The sequence below is a fragment of the Emydura macquarii genome, unplaced genomic scaffold (genome assembly GCF_026122565.2).
Source record: "Emydura macquarii macquarii isolate MOO-44397 ecotype Brisbane River unplaced genomic scaffold, CSIRO-AGI_Emac_v2 contig_2681, whole genome shotgun sequence".
Classification (NCBI taxonomy): domain Eukaryota; kingdom Metazoa; phylum Chordata; order Testudines; family Chelidae; genus Emydura; species Emydura macquarii.
The window spans coordinates 1,757,012-1,779,916 of NW_027132818.1; the positions used below are offsets into that span (position 1 = coordinate 1,757,012).

A 22,905-nucleotide genomic window follows, 5' to 3' on the forward strand; every position below is an offset into this window, starting at 1 on the left:
AAAGTTTACACTAGGTCAACACTATGCAGGCAGCTATGAAAATGGTTGACGATAAGAGCATTACTTACCTAAGTCTGTAAGACGTTTAGGTGATCTGCTTGAAAACTTATCAGATGATCTGGACCTTCTTTGACGATCAGGTGATCGGCTATAGCATCTTCTTCTCCCAGATGATCTTGATCTCCTTAGTCGAACTGGTGATTTACTAGAGCTTCGTCTTCTTCCTACTGACCTAGACCGTCTTCGTCGAATAGGTGTTCGACTTCTGGTCCGCAACCTGAGAGATATTCGGTGATCCCTTGAGTTTGATCTTCTTCTTCTTCTATCAGCAGACCTTGATCTGTTCCTCTGAGATCTTTTATGTCTCTCTCTTGATAAAGACCGCCTCCTTTTTGACACTGATCTTGAACGAGTCCTTCTTCTGTGTCTTGAACGTGACAGGGACCGTGTCCGAGACCGATGATTAGATTTAGATTTTGACAGTCTTTTACGTGTTACTGACCGAGATCGATTCCGCCTAGACCGTGATTCACTATCATATTTTTGTGATTTGCGCTCAGAGGACTTGGAGCGTTTACTTCTAGACCTCTGTGAAGACTCTTTGCTCTCTAGTTTTTCAACCGATTTGGATCTAGACTTGCGACGTTGAGAAGACTTGGAGCGTTTACGTCTAACCCTTTGTGAAGACACTTTGACCTCTAGTTTTTCAACTGATTTGGATCTAGACTTATAACGTTCAAAAGACTTGGAGCGTTTTCTTCCAGACCTCCGTGAAGATTCTTTGCATTCTACTTTTTCAGAAGATATGGATCGAGACTTTTGACATTCAGGAGACTTGGAGTGGCTTCTTTTAGACCTCTGTGAAGGCTCCTGAACCTCTATTTCTTCAACAGATTTAGATCGGGACTTGCGACATTCAGAAGACTTGGAGCGGCTACTTCGAGACCTCTGTGAAGAATGTTTGCCCTCTATTTTTTCAACAGATTTGGATCTGGACTTCTGACGTTCCAAGGACTTGGAGCGGCTACTTCGAGACCTCGGTGAAGGCTCCTCAATCTCCATGTCCTCAACAGATTTGGATCTGGACCTGTGACGTTCAGAAGACTTGGAGCGGCTACTTCGAGACCTCTGTGAAGAATTTTTGTCCTCTATTTTTTCAACAGATTTGGATCTCACCTTTGGACGTTCAGAAGACTCCGAGTGGCTACTTCGAGACCTCGGTGAAGGCTCCTCAATCTCCATATCCTCAACAGACTTGGATCTGGAGCTGTGACGTTCAGAAGACTTGGAGCGGCTACTTTGAGACCTCTGTGAAGACTCCTGAACCTCTATTTCCTCAACAGATTTGGATCTGCACTTTTCATGTTCAGAAGATTTGGAGCAGCTACTGCTTCGAGACCTCGGTGAAGGCTCCTGATCCTCCATTTCTTCAACAGATTTGGATCTGCACTTTTCACGTTCAGAAGATTTGGAGCGGCTACTTCGAGACCTCTGTGAAGACTTCTGAACCTCTATTTCTTCAACAAATTTGGATCTAGATTTTTCACGTTCAGAAGATTTGGAGCGGCTACTACTTCGAGACCTCGGTGAAGGCTCCTGATCCTCCATTTCTTCAACAGATTTGGATAGGGACTTGTGATGTTCAGGAGACTTGGAGCGGCTACTCTGAGACCTCAGTGAAGACTCCTGATCCTCTATTTCATCAACAGATTTGGGTCTGGACTTTTCACGTTCAGCAGATTTGGAGCGGCTACGTCGAGACCTTGGTGAAGGCTCCTGACCCACCATTTCTTCAACTGATTTGGATAGGGACTTGTGATGTTCAGGAGACTGGGAGCGGCTACGTTGAGACCTCGGTGAAGACTCCTGAACCTCTATTTCTTCAACAGATTTGGATCTGCACTTTTCACGTTCAGAAGATTTGGAGCGGCTACTACTTCTAGACCTCGGTGAAGGCTCCTGATCCTCCATTTCTTCAGCAGATTTGGATAGGGACTTATGATGTTCAGGAGACTTGGAGCGGCTACTTTGAGACCTCTGTGAAGACTCCTGAACCTCTATTTCTTCAACAGATTTGGATCTGGATTTTTCACGTTCAGGAGATTTGGAGCGGCTACTTCGAGACCTCAGTGAAGGCTCCTGATCCTCCATTTCTTCAACAGATTTGGATTTTTCACGTTCTGAAGATTTGGAGTGGCTACTACTTCGAGACCTCGGTGAAGACTCCCGAACCTCTATATCTTCAACAGATTTGGAGCTGGACTTTTCACGTTCAGAAGATTTGGAGCAGCTACTACTTCGAGACCTCGGTGAAGGCTCCTGATCCTCCATTTCTTCAACAGATTTGGATAGGGACTTGTGATGTTCAGGAGACTTGGAGTGGCTACTTCGAGACCTTGGTGAAGACTCCCGAACCTCTATATCTTCAACAGATTTGGATCTGGACTTTTCACGTTCAGGAGATTTGGAGCGGCTACTTCGAGACCTCGGTGAAGTCCCCTGATCCTCCATTTCTTCAACAGATTTGGATAGGGACTTATGATGTTCAGGAGACTTGGAGTGGCTACTTCGAGACCTTGGTGAAGACTCCCGAACCTCTATATCTTCAACAGATTTGGATCTGGACTTTTCACGTTCAGGAGATTTGGAGCAGCTACTTCGAGACCTCGGTGAAGGCTCCTGATCCTCCATTTCTTCAACAGATTTGGATAGGGACTTATGATGTTCAGGAGACTTGGAGTGGCTACTTCGAGACCTTGGTGAAGACTCCCGAACCTCTGTATCTTCAACAGATTTGGATCTGGACTTTTCACATTCAGGAGATTTGGAGCGGCTACTTCGAGACCTCGGTGAAGGCTCCTGATCCTCCATTTCTTCAACAGACTTGGATAGGGACTTATGATGTTCAGGAGACTTGGAGCGGCTACTTTGAGACCTCTGTGAAGACTCCTGAACCTCTATATCTTCAACAGATTTGGATCTAGACTTTTCACATTCAGGAGATTTGGAGCGGCTACTTCGAGACCTCAGTGAAGGCCCCTGATCATCCATTTCTTCAACAGATTTGGATAGGGACTTGTGATGTTCAGGAGACTTGGAGCGGCTACTCTGAGACATCGGTGAAGACTCCTGAACCTCTATTTCATCAACAGATTTGGGTCTGGACTTTTCACGTTCAGAAGATTTGGAGCGGCTACGTCGAGACCTTGGTGAAGGCTCCTGACCCACCATTTCTTCAACTGATTTGGATAGGGACTTGTGATGTTCAGGAGACTGGGAGCGGCTACGTTGAGACCTCGGTGAAGACTCCTGAACCTCTATTTCTTCAACAGATTTGGATCTGCACTTTTCACGTTCAGAAGATTTGGAGCGGCTACGTCGAGACCTTGGTGAAGGCTCCTGACCCACCATTTCTTCAACAGGTTTGAATAGGGACTTTTGATGTTCAGGAGACTTGGAGCGGCTACTTCGAGACCTCAGTGAGGGCTCCTGAACCTCTAGATCTTCAACAGATTTGGATCTGGAATTTTCACATTCAGGAGATTTAGAGTGGCTACTTCGAGACCTCGATGAAGGATCCTGATGCTCCATTTCTTCAATAGATTTGGATAGGGACTCGTGGTATTCAGGAGACTTGGAACGGCTACTTCGAGACCTCTGTAAAGACTCCTGAACCTCTATTTCTTCAACAGATTTGGATCTGCACTTTTCACGTTCTGAAGATTTGGAGTGGCTACTGCTTTGAGACCTTGGTGAAGGCTCCTGATCCCCCATTTCTTCAACAGATTTGGATAGGGACTCGTGATGCTCAGGAGACTTGGAGCAGCTAAGTCGAGACCTCAGTGAGGGCTCCTGATCCTCCATTTCTTCAACAGATTTCGATAGGGACTCGTGATGTTCAGGAGACTTGGAGCGGCTACTTTGAGACCTCAGTGAAGGCTCCTGATCCTCCGTTTCTTCAACAGATTTCGATAGGGACTCGTGATGTTCAGGAGACTTGGAGCGGCTACTTTGAGACCTCAGTGAAGGCTCCTGATCCTCCGTTTCTTCAACAGATTTGGATAGGGACTCGTGATGTTCAGGAGACTTGGAACGGATACTTCTAGATCTCTGTGAAGACTCCTGAGCCTCTATTTCTTCAACGGATTTGGATCTGGAATTTTCACGTTCAGAAGATTTGGAGCGACTACTTCGAGACCTTGATGAAGGTTTCTGAACCTCTATTTCTTCAACAGATTTGGATAGGGACTCATGATATTCAGGAGACTTGGAACAGCTACTTCGAGACCTCAGTGAGGGCTCCTGATCCTCCGTTTCTTCAAAAGATTTGGATCTGGACTTTTCACGTTCAGGAGATTTGGAGTGGCTACATCGAGACCTTGGTGAAGGCTCCTGATCCTCCATTTCTTCAACAGATTTGGATAGGGACTTGTGATGTTCAGGAGACTTGGAGCACCTACTTTGAGACCTCAGTGAGGGCTCCTGAACCTCCATTTCTTCAACAGATTTGGATAAAGACTTGTGATGTTCAGGAGACTTGGAGCAGCTATTTTGAAAGCTCAGTGAAGAATTTTTGCCCTCTATTTTTTCAACAGGTTTGGATCTAGTTTTTTGACATTCCAAGGACTTAGAGCGGCTACTTTGAGACCACTGTGAAAGCTCCTGAACCTTTATTTCTTCAAGAGATTTAGATCTAGACATGTGAAGCTCAGAAGACTTGGAGAGGCTACGTCGAGACCTCTGTACAGAATCCTTGCCCTCTATTTCTTCAACAGATTGTGATCTAGACATGTGAAGCTCAGAAGACTTCGAGAGGCTACGTCGAGACCTCTGTACAGAATCCTTGCCCTCTATTTCTTCAACAGATTGGGATCTAGACTTGTAACATTCAGAAGACTTAGAGCGACTACTTCGGGACTTCTGTGTAACCTCCTGAATTTCTATTTCTTCAACAAATTCGGATCTGGACTTCTGACGTTCCAAGGACTTGGAACGGCTACTTCGAGACCTCTGTGCAAACTGTTTGTCCTCTATTTCTTCAACAGATTCGGATCTAAACTTGTGGCGTTCAGATGATTTGGAGCGGCTGCTTCGAGACCTCTCTGTAAGCTCCTGAACCTCTATTTCTTCAACGGATTTGGATCTGGACTTGTGGCATTCAGATGACTTGGAACGGCTACTTCGAGACCTCTGTGAACAATCTTCGTCCTTTCTTTTTTCAACAGATTTCGATCTAGACTTTTTACGTTCTAAGGACTTGGAGCGGCTACTTTGAGACCTCACTGAAGGCTTCTGAACCTCTATTTTTTCAACAGATTTGGATCTGGAAATTTGACTTTCAGAAGATTTTGAGCGTTTACTTCTAGACCTCCGTGAAGACTCTTTGCTCTTTTTTCCTACAGATTTGGATCTGGATCTAGACTTTAGACCATCAAATGATTTGGAGCATCTGCGTCTGGACCTCAATGAAGACTCTTTGCTTCCTAGTTTTTCCACAGATTTGGATCTAGATTTGAGACGATCAGAGGACTTGGTGCGTCTACGTTTAGATTTCCGTGATGATTCTTTGCTCTCTCTTTTTTGAACAGATTTGGATCTAGACTTGTGACGATCAGCGGACTTAGAGCGTCTACGTTTAGATCTCCGTGAAGAGTCTCTGCCCCCTCTTTTTTCAACTGATTTGGATCTAGATTTGAGACGATCAGAGGACTTGGAGCGTCTACGCTTAGATCTCCATGAAGACCCTTTGCCACCTCTTTTTACAACAGATCTGGATCTAGATCTGGATTTTGACTTGAAACGATCAGAGGACTTGGAACGTCTTCGTCTGGACCTCCACGAAGATTCTTTGCCACCTCTTTTTACAACAGATCTGGATCTAGATCTGGATTTTGACTTGAAACGATCAGAGGACTTGGAACGTCTGCGTCTGGACCTCCATGAGGATTCTTTGCCACCTCTTTTTTCAACAGATCTGGATCTAGATCTGGATTTTGACTTGAAACGATCAGAAGACTTGGAACGTCTGCGTCTGGACCTCCAGGAGGATTCTTTGCCACCTCTTTTTACAACAGATCTGGATCTAGATCTGGATTTTGACTTGAAACGATCAGAGGACTTGGAACGTCTGCGTCTGGACCGCCAGGAAGATTCTTTGCCACCTCTTTTTTCAACAGATCTGGATCTGGATTTTGACTTGAAACGATCAGAGGACTTAGAGCGTCTGCGTCTAGACCTCCGTGAAGAGTCTTTGCGATCTCTTTTTTCAACAGACCTGGATCTGGATCTAGACTTGAAACGATCTAAGGACTTCGAGCGTCTGCGTCTGGACCTCCATGAAGAGTCTCTGCGCTCTTTTTCAACAGACCTGGATCTGGATCTAGACTTGAAACGATCCAAGGACTTGGAGCGTCTGCGTCTAGACCTCCGTGAAGAGTCTTTGCGACCTCTTTTTTCAACAGATCGGGATCTAGACTTGAGACGATCAGAGGACCTGGAGCGTCTACGTCTGGAGCTCCACCAAGATTCTTTGCCATCTCTTTTTTCAATGGATCTGGATCTAGACTTGAGACCATCAGAGGACCTGGAACGTCTGCGTCTGGACCACCATGAAGACTCTTTGCCTTCCCTTTTGTCAATGGAACGGGATCTTGACTTGAGACCATCAGAGGATCTGGAGCGCCTGCGTCTAGACTTCTGTGAAGTGTCTTTGCCTCTTCTTTTTTCAACAGATCGGGATCTAGACTTGAGATGATCAGAAGATTTGGAGCGTCGGCGTCTTCGGGAAGACTCTTTACCCCTTCTTTTTTCAATAGATCTGGATCTAGACTTGTCATAAGATGTAGAATGTTTTTTTCTGGAATCTGAGTAGTTTCTGCTCCTAGACCTTGCTCTTTTAGATTTCAAATGTTTAGAGATAGAACGTGACCTGGACTTTTTTTTCCGTTTCCTGGATCGTGAAAGAGATTTAGATCTATTCTTTTTTAATTTCTTTGTCTCCTGTTTATTTTTATCACTACTCTTGTTACTCTTTTCATATGCTTTCTTTTCTTTCAACAGATCTTTATCGTTCTTCAGTTCTGCCACTGATTCTGAAGCCGCTCCTGAATCTTTCACCTCTGCCACTGCCATTGCTGCAGATCCTGGAGCCATTTCCAAATCTTTCGCCTCTGCCACAGCTACCAGCAGTTCTGGAGCCACACCTGAATCATTTGCCACTGCCACAGCCACCATTTCTGGAGCTGCACCCAAATCTTTCACCTCTGTCACAGCCACCACTGATTCTGGAGCCTTTCCTGAATCTTTTACCTCTGCTACAGTCACAGATCCTGGAGCTGCTTCCAAATCTTTTACCTCTGCTGTAACTGCCACAGATTTTTGAGTTGTTTCTGAATCTTTAATGTACACTGTATACAGAGAATCTGGAGCTGCTTCCAAATCTTTCATCTCCGCAGCCACCCCCATAGATCTTGGTGCTGCTTCTGAATCATTTACATCTACAGTATGTAGAGAATCATGAGCTGCTGCCGAATTTTCTACCTCTGCCACCAGAGAATCTGAAGCAGCTTGTAAATCCTTCACCTCTGCCGCTGTTGCCACAGGCTCTGGAGATGCTTCCAAATCTTTCACTTCTGCTGCTGTCGCTGATACAGATTCTGGAGCTGCTTTCAACTCTTTCACCTTTGCCACTGTAACTACAGCATCTGGAACTGTCTGAAAATCCTTCACCTCTGCCACCACCACAGATTCCAGAGCTGCTTCTGAATCTTTTACCTCTGCCACTGCCACCAGAGATTCTGGAGTTGTTTCAGAATTTTTCACATCTATAGTATGTAGAAAATCTGGAGTTGGTTCCAAACCTGTCATCTCTGTTGCCACAGATTCTGGAGCTGCTTTCAACTCTTTCACCTCTGCCACCACAGCAATTGGAGCAGCCTGCAAATCCTTCATCTCTGTCACCATCACAGATTTTGGAACTGCTTCTGAATCACTCATATCTACAATATACAGAGAATCATGAGCTGCTTCCAAATCTACCATCTTTGCCACCGCCACCAGAGAATCTGGAGCAGTTTGCAAATCCTTCAGCTCTGGCGCTGTTGCCACAGATTCTAGAGCTGCTTCTGAATCTTTCACCTCTGCTGCCCCTACCACAGATTCTGGACTTGTTTCTGAATCTTTGATCTCTGTAGCCACTACCACAGATTGGGGAGTTGTTTCAAAATCTTTCATATCTACAGTACGCAGAAAATCTGGAGCTGTTTCCAAATTTTTCATCTCTTCAGCCATTACCACGGATTCTGAAGCTGCTTTCAAATCTTTCAGCTCTGCCACCACAGCATCTGGAGTTGCCTGCAAATCCTTCACCTCTGCTCCCGCCACAGATTCCGTAGCTGCTTCTAAATCTTTCATTTCTGCAGTCACCACCACAGATTCTGGACTTGTTTCTGAATCTTTCACATATACAGTACACAGGAAATCTGGTGCTGTTTCCAAATCTGTCATCTCTGCTGGTGCCAAAAATTCTGGAGCTGCTTTAAAATTTGTCACTTCTGCCACTGCCACCACAGCATTTGGAGCAGCCTGCAAATCCTTCGGCTCTGCTGCTGTTGCCACAGATTCCAGAGCTGCTTCTAAAGCTTTCATTTCTGCAGTCACCGCCACAGATTCTGGATTTGTTTTTGAATATTTCAACTCTGTCACTGCTGCCACAGATTCTGGAGCTGCTTCTGAATATTTGGTCTCTGTAGCCACTATCTCAGATTCCGGAGCTGCTTCCAAGTCTTTCACTTCTGCTGCCACATATTCCGGATCTGCTTCCAAATCTTTCACATCTACAGTATGCAGAGAATCTGAAACTACTTCCAAATATTTCACCTCTGCCAGCGTCACCACAGATTCAGGAGCTGCTTCCAAATCTTTCATCTCTGCAGTTGCCACCAGTTCTGGAGTTAATTCCAAGTTATTCACATCTATTGTGTGAAGAAAATCTGGAACTGCTTTTGAATCTTTCACCTCCACCATGGCCACAGATTCTGGAGTAGCTCGCAAATCATTTACCTCTGCAATAGTCTCAAATGCTAAAGCGGCTTCAGAATCTTTCACCTCCACTGTTACTTCATATTCCTGAATTGGTTCCAGAATTTTCAGATCTACAGTTTGCTGAGATTCTAAAATTGTTTCCAAATCTATCACTGCAGGACTTTCTAGAGTTGTTTCCAAATGTTTTCTCTCTGCTATGCCCGCAGATTTCAAAATTGCTTCTGAATATTTCACCTGCGCAGTGCCCAAAGTTTCTGAAGTTTCTTCCAAATCCTTCAACTCCACTGCAGCCTCAGCTTCTAAATCTGTTTCCAAATCTTTCAGCTCCTCAGTGTGCAGAGATTCTGGACATGCTTTTGAATTTTTTACCTTTGCCACTGTCAAAGATTCTGGTATATCTTCCAAAATTTTCACCTCCGTTGTTTTTTCAGATTTTAGAGATGCTGTTGAGAATTTCAGATTCATCACAGCCTCAGATTCTTTCACCTCTACAAATGTTGCAGATTCTGTAATTCTTTCTAAGTCTTCCACATCTGCAGTGTACAGAGATTCCGGAGTTTCTTTCAAATCTTTCATCTCTGCCATTTCCTCAGCTTCTGGAGTTGCTTCCGAATATTTTACTTCCACCGTTTCCTCAGATTCTGGAGATGCTTCCAAAACTTTCACATCCATTGGGTGCCAACATTCTGGAATTCCTCCCAAATCTTTTACTTTCACTCTGGTCACAGATTCTGAAGCAGCTTCCAAATCTTTCACATCTGCCATGACCTTAGATTCTAGGGTTTCTTTTAAATCTTTCACCTTTGCTACTGCCTCCAATTCTAGAGCTGATTCCACAATTTTCACATTCGTTGCATATACAGATTCTGGAACTTCTTCTGAATCCTTTACCTTTGATTTATGCAGAGATTCTGGAGCAGCTTTAGAATGCTTTACTTCTATGATGGTTTCAGATTTTAGGGCTGCTTCCAAATCTTTCATTGCCACCACCTCACACTCGAGAGTTTCCTTCAAATCTTTCATCACTGTCATCACAGTCTTAGGTTCTAGAGTTGACTGCACATCTTTCACCATTTGCAATTCTCGACTAGCTTTGGAATCTTTCACCAGAGTGATGGACTCAGATTTCTGAGTTTTTGAATCTTTCATTTGAATCATTACCTCAGGTTCTGTAGTTTTTTCAGAATTTTTCACATCTCTCAGATGTAAAGATTCTGGAGTAGCTTCTGAATTTTTCAACTCTACCTTGGCCTCAGATTCTAGAAAGTTTTTAGAATGTTTTATGCCTGCTCTTGCTTCAGATTCTGGTGTGGTTTCTGGATCTTTCCCCTTCACTTCTATCCTAGATTCCAGAGTTGATTCAGAATCTTTCACCTCGATTACAGAAGCATCAGACTTTCTAGCTGTTTCAAAACCTTTCATCATCTCCACCTCAGCCTCAGTATGCGGAGATATCTTCAAGTCACTCACTTCTGCTAGGACTTGAGATTGTAGAGTTCTTTTCAAATCTTTTACTTCCATCACCACATGAGATTCTTTAGTTGTTTTTGAATCCTTTGACTCTGCTGCTGCCTCAGATTCTGAGATGGTTTCCAAATTTTTCACTTCTGACAGTGATTCGGATTGTTCAATTATTTCCAAATTTTTCACTTCTGATGTTGTCTCAGATTTTTGAGTTATTGCTAAATCTCTCTCCATGCACAGAAATTCTGGAATTGCTTCCAAATCTTTAAACTCAGCTGTGGCCTCAGACTCAGATTGTACAGGTTTTTTTAAATCCTTCATCTGTACCACGGGTATGGACTTAAAGGCTACTCCCAAAGCCTTCAACTTCACCACAGTCACAGATTCTAGGACTCCTTCCGATTCTTTCACACCTCCTATTTGCAGAGGTAGGGGAGCTGTTTCTGCACCTTTCTCCTCTGCCCTGGCCACAGGTTCTAGAGTTGCCTCTAAATCTTTTGCCATGGCCTCAGATTCTAGGGCTACTTCTGGATCTTCCATTTGCAGAGTCAGCAGTGTTGTTTCCGGATCTTTAGCCTTCACCATAGCCACAGCTAGGATTGGTTCTGAACCTGTTTCCACAGCCACCGATTGTAGGACTTCTTCTGAATCTTTCACATTCTCCATTTCCACAGACACCAGAGTTGCTTTCAAACCCTTCAGCTGCCCCACAGCCATAGCTTCTAGGGTTGGTTCTGAACCTTGTGTCATGGCTACAGATTCTACAGCTTCTTGCAAACCTTTCATATCTTCCATCTGCAGACACAGTGGTGTTGCTTCTGAACCTTTCACCTCCGACACAGGTTCTTGGGTTGCTTCTGAACCTTCTTCCATAGTAATAGACTTTAGGGGTCCTTCTGAATCGTTCACATCTTCCATTTGCAGAGGTAGTGGAGTCGGTTCCACACATTTCTTCTCTGCCAAGATCACATGTTCTAGTGCTGCTTCTGAACCTTTTGCCACTGCCACAGCTTCTAGTAGGACTCCTTCTGAATCTTTTACTTTTTTCATTTGCATAGAAAGTGGAGTTGCTTCTGTACCTTTCGCCACAGCCACATGTTCTAGAAGCACTTCCAGACCACTTCCTTCTGAATCTTTCTGATCTTCTATTTGCGGAGATAGTGAAGCAGCTTCTGCATCTTTTGCCTCTGCCACAGGAGCAGGTTCGAGGGGTACTTCCAAATCTATTGCCATGGCCACAGATTCTAGGACTCCTTCTGCACCTTTCACATCCTCCATGTGCGGAAATTCTGTAGTTAGTTCCAAATCTTTCATCTCTGCCACGGGTTTTAAGGTTGCTTCCAAATCTTTCGCGTTTGCAACAGATTCTAGGTTTGTTTCTGAACCTTTTGCCAGAGCCACAGATTCTAGGGTTCTTTCCAAATCCTTCACCTCCTGAGCGGCCATAGGTTCTAGAGTTGCTTCTGAATTTTTCACCTCTGCAATAGACAGAGACTTTGGAGTAGTTTCCAAACCATTCACCTCTGCCTTGGTCACAGATTTTGAAATTACTACCAAATCATCTGGCACAGTCACAAATTCTAGACCTGCTTCCAAACTTTTCACCTCTGCCACAGTTTCTAGAGTTGCACCCAAATCTTGTACGTCTGTCACAACTACAGATTCCAGGGTTTCTTCCGAAGCTTTCATCTCCATTACAACTACAGATGTTGGAGCTACTACCAAATCATTTGTCACAGCCACAGATTCTAGAGTTGCTTTCGCCTCTGCTATGGCCATGGATTCTAGAGGGGCATCCAAACTTTCTGAAGTCGACATAGTCAAAGATTTTATAATTGCTTCTGAACATTTAATCTTTGCCATGGCCTCAGATTCTAGGGTTGTTTCAAATTCTTTCACCTCCACCAGGCCCATCAATTTCAGAGTAGTTTCTGAATCTTTTAGCTCTTTAGTTATCTCACAGGATGGAGTAACTTCAAAATCCTTTTCAATTTCAGATTTACCAGCAACTCCAGTTCTGCTGGTAGACATAGTACCATTTTCAGTGTCTTTAACAGCTAATGGTCCATCCTTTTCATGCATATTAATAGCTGTATGATATACACTTTCATGAAGCTTATTCTCTAATTGTTTTACTTTAGCTTGCTCTTGAACTTTAATTGTACTAGTATTTTCTTCCTCGGTATCCAATTTGCTGGTTTCTGAATTGAGTGCACTGTGTGTACCCGTCAAGGCCAAGTTTGGTTTTTCACTCCCAAGTTTTTCCACAGATTCAGAATCTGATAGCAAATGAGGTGCGAGTCTTTTAACTAAATGCCCCACATACTCTGCACTCAATTTTGTGCCCAATTCTTCTGGCTGCATTTGACCAACAAGATCTGAATCTACATGGCTTCCATGCTGTGTGATCAATTTTGAGCCCATTTTGTCTGGCTTTAAGTGAGAAGCAGGTTGTAAATCTGAATGCTCTCCACGCTGTGCACTTAATTTTGACTCCTTTGGATGCTTTTTATGTTTTTTTTCTTTCTTCCTTTTCTTCTTCTTTTTCTTCTTCTTCTTCTTGCTTTTGTGTTTCTTGTTCTTTTTTGACTTTTTTCTTGGAATTTCATCTTCTACTTCATCAGTAGGACCTCTTTTTGCAGAGGGAGATCTATTTCTCAGGGAATCTTCCTCTACACCTAAAAAAAGACATTTTTTTAAAACTAATTTTAAAAAAATTCAAATATAAAATATTTTAAATTAGTATTTGGGCACAAGTGCCCATAAAAATATACACAACCTGAAATCAACATTTTTCGTGATATAACATCATAAGTTATATTTTCCCTCAGTAAGAGCTTAAAATGTCTGGCTAAAAACCAAAAATTTAGCTTTCAAAAAAATTAAACCTATCTTCAAACTGCCTTTTCAATTTTTTGCTAGGATTTCTACACTTAAAACAAATAAGACTGTTATGATGACATGATAGCAACTAAATTTTGATTAGTCGCTAAAACACTTACAGTGAATAGAAGACAACAATGACTACGTCTGAAAAAGGTAGCACATATTACAAAATTACACAACTGAGAAAAATATGTGCCATTTGCACTATCCAAAAAAAAGACTTTAACAAAACTTTCACTTTAATTGTTAAAATACACATCTTTTAAGGTTTTTAAGTGATGGTCCAAAGTTTTCCCAACATTTAATGTGCATTTTTAAAAAGGCCAGCTATTTAAGAAAATTTCTCAAGGTTATTTATTAATTCCAATGGAAACATTTTTTCTTTAAAAAAAGAATTTGCAACCCACACATTGCAGCATTTGCTAGTACATGAAAACTTGCATGACTAACAAGAAACTGATCAGAAGCTAAAAATAAAATTGAATTCACTGGTTTTCATTACCCATTCTGAGAGAAATTGAGAAATACACAAAGAGCTTAAAAGCAGTGAGGTACACAAATATCTTAAAGCCCACCTTAAGTAGGCCTCAATCCTGCAAAGATTTACACATGTGCTTAACTATCCACTGTGAGCACTGCCATTGAAACCAACAGTATGTGAGGTAAGCATGTAAATTCTTGCAGAATTGGCCATTAAAGTGTTATTAGTAAAAAAAATCATTATTAATACAGTATATATAATTCTAGTCCACCAGGTTCCTTTAAAAATTAATTGCACTGAAAAAAATGTATTGTCCGGTGCAGCAACCCTAAGCTATATCATATGACTGATTTACCTTTATCCTCTAAATAATACTTAGAAGGAGAAAGTGATCCTGGGATAAAAGAGTTGACATAAAAAGTAAACATTCAGGTATTATCATGATGGACATACTATAAAACACATATGGCCCTGATCATTAAAAAACTTATGCACATAACTTTACACACATGCAAGTTTGTTTTATGGCCTACATTAGTTAGATGTTTTAAGGGGAAAAAATGGTATTTCTATCAATGTTCCTTGTTCTATCAAAGTGCCATGAAGAGTATCAATAACATAGGGCCTTTTTTACACAACTTTTTCAATAAATCCTTTATCATTGAGTCCAGCACTAGTGTAGCTTTACTCTTACTGCTAATGGTGGGAGCATTAGTGCAGATTGGTTGCAAGTCTTTTTACTGCCAAATTATCTAGTCTTCTTCTGAGAAGAATTAGACAGTTTTAAAAACACGAGTTTGGGGACTTGTTGCTTGTACTATTGGATCAAAACCAGTTCTACACCAACTGCAAGGATGCTCAGTGTAGACAAGCCTTAGTACATTATGGAAAGAAGAAACATCAGAAAAAATGGTAAAATTAGCCTCTGAAATATTTGGATCTAAGATCAGTCACAAAGTTCTACAATGTTTCTTCTGTGGAAACACTTAGGATCTATACTTACCAAGTGCTCAGCAGCCATCTCACTTCCATGACTAAACAATTAAAATGCATATTTGTAATCAAGTAATTTGTAATCCAATAGTGCCAACTCTTACATACACAAGTAACTTTACTTACGTGAATATCCCACTGAAATCACTGGAGCTACTCAAATGTACACAATGCTTGCAGAACTCGTTTATGGATTCATTGTTAGCATAGGGTCTATACATTTTATTTAATCTATTACACTTGAAACAAATTGAAGCTGAATGCCTGGGTTTTTCCCCCTAATTAAAAGTACATTATTCACTAATACTGCCATGAGTAAGTTACTTTATTTCATATCTTGCTATGTGATTACTATACCTGATCACACAATTTTGCAATTTGAAAAACGATTTGAGGAATAATCCTACAGATAGGCAAAACTTCAATCAATTTCAGTAAGAGTTTCGCCAGAATTAGAACTGCACAACAATGCCTTGAAGAAGATACTCATGAATAGTTACGTCTTATTTCAGAAGCAATCCTTAAAAGCAGCACTTGTCAACAAAGAAAAAAAATTGTATTTTTAAAATGTTTTCTTGTTAGTATCACAAATAAAACTGAATATTAATATAACAGAAATAAGGGGGAAGGTTACTTATCTCTTAATTTGCGCACTTGATAGCACTGTGGCTAATGAGTTTCAGAGTTTATAGAATACAAGTTTGTCAGTGGGCCCAGTGTTGTGTGGGTTTAATCAGCACAGTGAGAGGAGAGAGAAAATCGTTTGTAAAATAGTATGAAATCATAAAAATGTATCAGTGAAAGCTTGCAGCAAGAGCAGTACTGGAAACTATTTTTATCTCATTATGAAAAAACTGACTAGATTTATTCTTAAAGGTGCCCCCCTTGAAGAAAAACATATTTGCAATGTTTAAGCATTTTCATTTACCTGATTTACACTGTAGCTCTGTATCAAGGGCCCCAGACAGTACTTCCTCTATTTTCTGAACTATCTGATCATTCTGAAGACTCCCAGCACCCGTAACTGTGTCATCTGAAGCGTTTGCTTGCTCAGCTGGGATTGTTTCACCATTCTGCTGGCCTTCTACCTTTCCACTAACCGAGAAAAATATTAACAATATTCAAGTAATTTGGTGCTTTATTTATTTTTTTAAAAGGTAATTTATTCACATTTCTTATAGCCAAACCTTCTAAAGAATATTTTAGCCTCCTGAGGAGGCCTTGCACTTCAGTAAAATAGGCATCTTTTGGTTTGTTCTATTTATTCCATTCTTCGACAAAATACTATGTTGCCAACTAGGACTATGCCAAAGGGAGGAAAATATTTTCTCACTGTTTCATCCCAGGCCTTTTCGCAACACAGATATTCCGTTTTCTCCCTCCCCCCCCCCAAAAAAAGCCCCACCCCACCCAGCACTCTTTTCCAGGCTGAAAACAACCCCGCGTGCACGTGTGGGGAGGCGCTCTGTGAATCAGCCCATCCAAACTTGTTATTGTCACTAAAAAACGGGACCGCTCCGGACGGCAGCGGCCTGGTCGCACCATAACCGGATGTCGCCGCTGAGCGCCGGGCCGGGCCCCGCCGTGTGTGTGCCCGAGTGTCCCGCAACGGCCGCCTCCCGCCATGGCCGAAGCTGCCCCTCCCCCACCCAACTGCCCCCTACTTATCCCTCTCCCGTCCCGTCCCGTCCCGCAACTGCCCGCCAGATACCGACTCCGGCCCGGGCCCCGCCCGCAGTAGACCGGGCTCCCGTCCCGCTCCCTCTCCGCCTCCCCCGCGGCCCCGAGCCGGCTCGTTACCCGCCGAGCTGCTGCTGCTGTTCCTGCTCCTCCTGGATCTCCCGGAACTTGCTGGCCACAAAGGACCGAAAGATCTGCTCGATGTTAGTCGCCATGACAGCCTCACGGCTCAACTCCCCCCTCCCTCTGCGCGACGCGCACGGGTCCTCCACTGCCCCACAATGCACCACTGCAAGAAGCCACGGGCCGGGCACCCCCGCGCCGATGCGTTCCCTTTATGCCCTTCCGCCATTGGTTCTCTGTGAAACCAGAGGCATGACGGGAGGGACGTCAGTTGAGTCCGCCGCTCTACCCCCAAGGGGAAACCATAGAGCGCAGCCTCTTTCTAATGGGGGGACTGTGGATGTTCCCCTCCCCCACGGGTGCCAGGGTAGGAGGATGGGCCCCGGCAGCCATGTTGCTGCACCGAGCCACCCCCCCACGGGTCGCCGCCGGGCTGGGGGGGGGCGCTGCTCCGCCCCCCACGGGTTGAAACGCGGCCTCTTTCCCCCCCACACACACACCCCGGCCCGGGCCACTAGACGGGGCTCGGTACTGGGGCCTGCCCCAGCGTCGCAGCCGGCCTCTAAGCGCGCAGCGGGGGGGCTCGCCAGCCCGTCCGTCCACCCTCCCGCCTGCCCGCCAGGGACCCTCACGCTCGGCACCCGACCCGACCACTCACCTCCGCGCAGGCCGGGGATCCGGAGCCATGAGCGCCTGGAGCTCGAGCCTGCCCCCTGGGCCCGCCGCGGCCAACGGGAGCTTCGCCATGGGACTCAGTCAGGCAGCGCCGCCGCCGCCTCCTCACCACCAGGCCCCGAACTGTCCTGCGCCTCCCGACCGTGCGCAAGAGAAAGAGACGGCGCCGGCGGGTCACCGCCGCTGCCGGGGGTGCGGCGCGGCTCCGTGCGCCGATGGCTGCACACACAGAGCTGAACGTGTCAAGTCACGCACAGGGCGGCAGAGGGTATTTGCAGAGAGGAAAAAAAAACAAGAAGCCTGCTGCTGACCCACCCGTGTCTGCAGGTTTGTCCAGGGGACCGAGATCCAGAACTACATTCAAACAGATAAATACACGCCAACCTCCAAGTCCGCCTCGGCTCCGCTAGACAGACAGTGCCTGGTTTGGGAAATACTCCACTAGATCAAATGCAATAAGTCCAGCTACCCTTGTGGTAGTGTGGTTATTATCTCCAAAGCACTTTACCCCACACATCTCTTGGTGTTACACTGGTGCAGCCTTATCCCTTTCATCGAGAAAATAGCCAAATTGTGTGATGACATACAATTATGGGGTTTTATATGATTATGCTGCATACTTGTGTGATAAGGTAAAATTGTCAAATATTAATTTACCCAAAGTACATTATATATGTCCTCAAGGCATCTGTGATGGTTTCTGGAAGACCACCCTACACTAATTTGACAGCAAAACAATTGTTGAGACCTCATTTATAGTCTATGGGACAAATTTAGTGCTATTTGTCACTCCCATGCAGACATTTGATGACAATGTGATTATATGCAGTATATAGTATATTAGTGCAGAATATGCCCCAGTGTTAATTGAAAAATACTATGTTTTTTACAAGATGCTTAAGTCTAAAGCAGACTGCAAATAGTTACAAAGGGATCTCACAAAACTTGGTGACTGAGCAACAAAAAATGGCAGATAAAATGTAATGTTGATAAATGCAAAGTAATGCACATTGGAAAAATCCCCACTACACATACAAAATGATGGGGTCTACATTAGCTGTTACCACTCAAGAAAGAGATCTTGGAGTCATCATGGATAGTTCTCTGAAAATATTTTCCCAATGTGCAGCAGCGGATAAGCTAACAGAATTTTAGGAACTGTTAGGAAAGGAATAGACAATAAAAATATCATAATGCTACTATTTAAATCTTGTGTACTATATAAATACTGTGTGCAGTTCTGGTTGCCCCATCTAAAAACAAATAGAAATGGAAAAGGTACAGAGAAGGACAATAATTATTAAGGGTATGGAACAGCTTCTATATGAGGAGAAATTAAAAAGACCAGAACTATTCTTGGGGAAAAGGCAGTTATGGGGATATGATAAAGGTCTATAAAATCATGAATGGTGTGGAGAAAGTGAATAAGGATGTATTTACCTCTTTGCATAACTCAAGAACTAAGGGTCACCCAATAAAATTAATAGGCAGCAGGTTTAAAATAAAAGGGAATACTTCACACAACACACAGTCAACCTGTGGAATTTATTGGCAGGGGATGTTGTGATGGCCAAAACTATAACTGGGTTAAAAATAATTAAAGTTCATGGGTTCAACAATGGCTATAAGCCAAGATGGTCACAGATGCAACTCCATGTTCTCGGTGTCCCTAAGCCTTTGACTGCCAGATGCTGGGACTGGACAACGGGATAGATCACTTGATAATTGCTCTGTTCTGTTCATTCCTTTTGAAGCATCTGTCATTGGCCACTGAAGACAGGATATTGGGCTAAATGGACCATTGGTCTCACCTAGTATGGTTTTTCTTTTGTTACTGGATCTTTTAGCTTACTTTTGCATTATACCATGCTAGATCTATTGAGTTTGTAATAATTATGTAGCATCTATATAACTCTGAAGGAGGCATCTTTTATAAATAAGAATTAATACATTTGATACTCTGACTATATCACACATACTTTAGACAGGAATGAGAGGATTACCAAGAAAAGTAACTAATCTTTGCTACTCATTGGTGTGAAAAATTGTCAGACTGAATAATTTAAAATGTAGTTTCAAACCTCACTCACATAGACCTTGTCTACACTAAAAAAAGATGTTTTTCAATTGAGTTAGCTCAAAGTATTTTAACTCAATTGAAAATCCAGTTTAACATCAGTGTAGACAGAGTATCAATGTCAATGGTACCACTTACAAGAGGAAAGCTACTCCAGAGCATAATTGTGGGATTATTTTTAAACCAATGCTTCTTTGAGTTACATATATATGTAAAAAGTATTTAAAAACTGCTATTTTATTTTTAAAAGATCTGATGCAACATGATACTGTGCCTTCTCAAGACATTCCAGTTTTCATGCATACAGGACTCCCATTTGAATTCAAAGGAATTACATACTCCTTTCAAGATATGAGCAAAATTTCAACAAAGAGTGAGTCTTTCACAATTAAATTGCAACTCTTGGAAAGCAAAATTTAACAGCTGATTAAAACTGAAGCAATATGAATAATGCTTTTGTACCATTTAATGCTAAATTTAACATGCTACAGTACCCCACAATTGGTGAAGACTGTGATTCTTCATAATTAAAGTTGCTATATACAATAAGTATATGGTATTAATTATTTGTTATTATTTAATACTATAATATTGGCAAGAACATTTGCCCTAGTAAAATAGTAAACAGTACTAGTCTTACTAGGGTATCATACTATTAACCCATTAACTATCAATGTTACACTATAGAGTGATGTTATATTTGCTCCATTATATCAGATATAATCTAGAGATTAAAAAGACCTATTAGCTGTAGTCCATCACTTTGCAATGCAAAATTACTCACTATTGTACATTTTCTGTTTGTTTGTTCTATTTAATTTTAAATGCACCAAGAATGGTGCTCAACTACTTCCCTTTGGAGATTATTTCATAGTCTATTAGACTGCAATCAGATCTACATAGGCAGACCCTACATTTATGAAGAGCCCCATTGACTTCTCATGAAAGCACAGATTCGCCTGTCCAGAGCTCATTGCAGCTTTAAGGCCTGTATGTGTTAAAAGAGCCTTCTTTAAATAAATGACTGTAAAATCCCTTTAGCTTATTCGTAGGTTTCTGCCAACTATCAGTGGCATTCATTATCAGTTTTCTATTTCTTATTGCCTTGATTTATTAGCATAACAAGTTCTCTTTCTTCGTTTACACTCCTTCCCATTCATTAGTTTTCCTTCTGCCTATTAAAGGGTTAATCATCAAACACAAGCGTCTGCTGCTGCTAGAGACTTCTGGGAAGGAACGATTTGATGTCGTTCTTTTTGCCGCAAAAGGGTAGTCTTGCAGGCGGGCGAGCTGCTTTTAGTCTCTCCTCCCGCTTCAGTGAGTGTTTCGGTCATTCATTCTTTAAACAAACGAGTTCTAGCTAGCGAACGTTGTGCAGGGATGCTAGCGGAGTTGCACATGTGTAGGTTTTGCAGTGAGGCATTTGAAAGAATGTTTTAAGATAAATTTGCAAGAGGGGATTTAGTCTGATCCCAGAGATGGCCATGTGCTCTGTTCTGCGTGCTTGGTCTATGCTGTTTGGTCTGTCGTAAAATGGCTTTTCCTTTGCACTATTACAGGGACAGCATTTTGAATGTCAAACCGTGCTCTCTGTATTTATGCGAGTCCTTCCTTTCAGCGGAATTACTTGCATGAGTAAAACGAACAAGATTTGTTCCTGTATCGCTGTAACAAAGTGTGTGTGTGGGGGGGGGGTGTTTTTCATTTAAATACTCTGGTTATAGTATTGTAATTATTGTAAATGCAATTTACTTCTGTTGCTGCTTGCTTTATTATTTATCAGGGAAATAGGATTTTTTGTTATTTTGTCATGTATACAGTTAAAAATATCTGTTCTTACTCTTCAGCATTGTTGCTCAGAAGCTTGAAATTTAAAATGGGTTTCCTAATAAAAAAAATTGTTGCTTTCATTATGCACACATACTGGCTTGTTAGGATAGTACACAGGTGTTCTATAAATGCTACACTTTTTTGTTTTTTGGCTTTAAATGAGTCGGGAAATATTTGCTTTTGTTAAAGTGAATATGAAACGTTTTTGACCTTTCTTGGTTTGGTCTTTAAGCTACTTTTATTCTTTCCCCTCTGCTTACAAATTTGGGGGACTACCAAAATTCATATTGTCCTCTTTTAAATTCTCTAAGTTCAGCCAGGGAAGCTCGAAATTATGGTTAAATATGTTGTAATTTGTTACAATCATTTTTACATGTGTATTTGGTTTCAATATGTAAGTATATATGTTGCTGAAAATATTTATGCAGGAAGGAAACTGCTCCTTTTCTTTATTCTCTCGAGGCCTTATCCTGCAATCTTTAGTTAATTCTGGATCCTGAAAGCACTCTCAACTCTCACTAAATATTATTAGGGTTGAGATGAAGCCATTAAAACTCCCAGTGATTTTTAGTGCTAGTATTTCAGGGAGTGTTCGCCTAAATTAGGAAGCAGAATATGGCTTCAGGGGACTGCCTGTATGTAAGGAAAAATTTTGAGGCATGGTATAACTCTGACAGAATGATCTGAGTTCCTTTTAAAAAGCTAATCCATTTTTTCCTGCCAAAGTCATTTTTGTCATCTGTTGCTTCAGCCATGTCACCCTTCTCTTAGAATCACTTTGCTGAGAGAGCACTGGACTGGGATTCAGGAGATATGGGTTCTTTTCCCAGCTCTGGCGCTTCACCTCTCTGTACCTCATTTTCCCCAGTTAGGTGTCATTAGTCACTGGATCCCCGTTGCTCTACACATTAAGTTTAAACTCTGTCCTTGTTTCCAAGATTCTAGGTGCAGAGCTTCAGCTAAACTTTTCATAGGCTTCTAAATCTACATCAATATTTAGATACTTAATTAAGTTGTCTGATTTTTTTTTTTCCAGAAGTGTTCAACATCCAGAAATTCTCAATGCAGTTCAATAGCAGCTGTGAGTGCTCAGTGCTTTTGAGAATCAGGCTACTTATGTAGCTCCCCCTGACTTCAATGGGACTATTCATGTGTGTAAAATTAAACACATACAGTCTTTTATTTTTTTTGTTCTCGTTTATTAACTACCTATTTCTCAGTATCTTTTTCACCAAATTTTTGAAATTTGGACTTTTTGCAATTCAAACCCCCCAGTAATGGAGGAGGTGCAGGCCTGACAGCATGCATTACTGGATGCAGAGATTAAATTTAATTTTTTTTTAAAGGGAGGTGGGAATACTGGTACTGTCTCAGCTTGACTATTGACTGCAAATCAGGCCTTGCACACCTCAGATGCCATTCATTTTAGGCGTTGTCTGCACTGGCACTTTTGTTGGTAAAACTTTTGTTGCTCAGAGGTGTGAAAAAACACACTCCTGACTGACATCCGTTTCACCAACAAAAGCATCAGTGTCAACAGCTCAGTGTCGGCAGGAGAAAGTCTCCCACTGACATAGCTGCTGCCGCTCATTGTGAGTGGTTTAATTATGCTGGAGGGAGTGCGCTCTCTCATCTGCACAGAACAGCTACATGG

At 42.4% G+C, this 22,905-nt stretch overlaps 2 protein-coding genes across 8 annotated transcripts in view; one reads left to right on the top strand and one right to left on the bottom strand.

Annotated features, from left to right (window-relative positions):
* The window catches only part of LOC137164650 (platelet binding protein GspB-like), a 44,813-nt gene extending 27,244 nt beyond the window's left edge, over positions 1 to 17,569 (bottom strand). The window contains exons 1-3 of one of the 3 annotated variants that reach the window (XM_067565560.1): positions 17,328 to 17,569; positions 15,795 to 15,961; positions 69 to 13,184 (exon numbers count right to left, since the gene is read on the bottom strand). In XM_067565560.1, the coding sequence (XP_067421661.1) occupies positions 69 to 13,184; positions 15,795 to 15,961; positions 17,328 to 17,416 (13,372 nt within the window). In that variant the 5' untranslated portion in view covers positions 17,417 to 17,569. Of the gene's footprint in view, positions 1 to 68; positions 13,185 to 15,794; positions 15,962 to 16,666; positions 16,917 to 17,327 lie in introns of those variants that run through there. The other 2 variants (XM_067565559.1, XM_067565561.1) reach the window with 2 other exon arrangements.
* A 43-nt stretch (positions 17,570 to 17,612) lies between these two features.
* Positions 17,613 to 22,905, top strand: part of GART (phosphoribosylglycinamide formyltransferase, phosphoribosylglycinamide synthetase, phosphoribosylaminoimidazole synthetase) — a 54,056-nt gene continuing 48,763 nt past the window's right edge. For 4 of the 5 annotated variants that reach the window (XM_067565569.1, XM_067565572.1, XM_067565571.1 and 1 more), the window contains exon 1: positions 20,640 to 20,738. The gene's annotated coding sequence lies outside the window, so the exon portion shown is untranslated. Of the gene's footprint in view, positions 17,672 to 19,671; positions 19,795 to 20,639; positions 20,739 to 22,905 lie in introns of those variants that run through there. The other variant, XM_067565570.1, reaches the window with a different exon arrangement.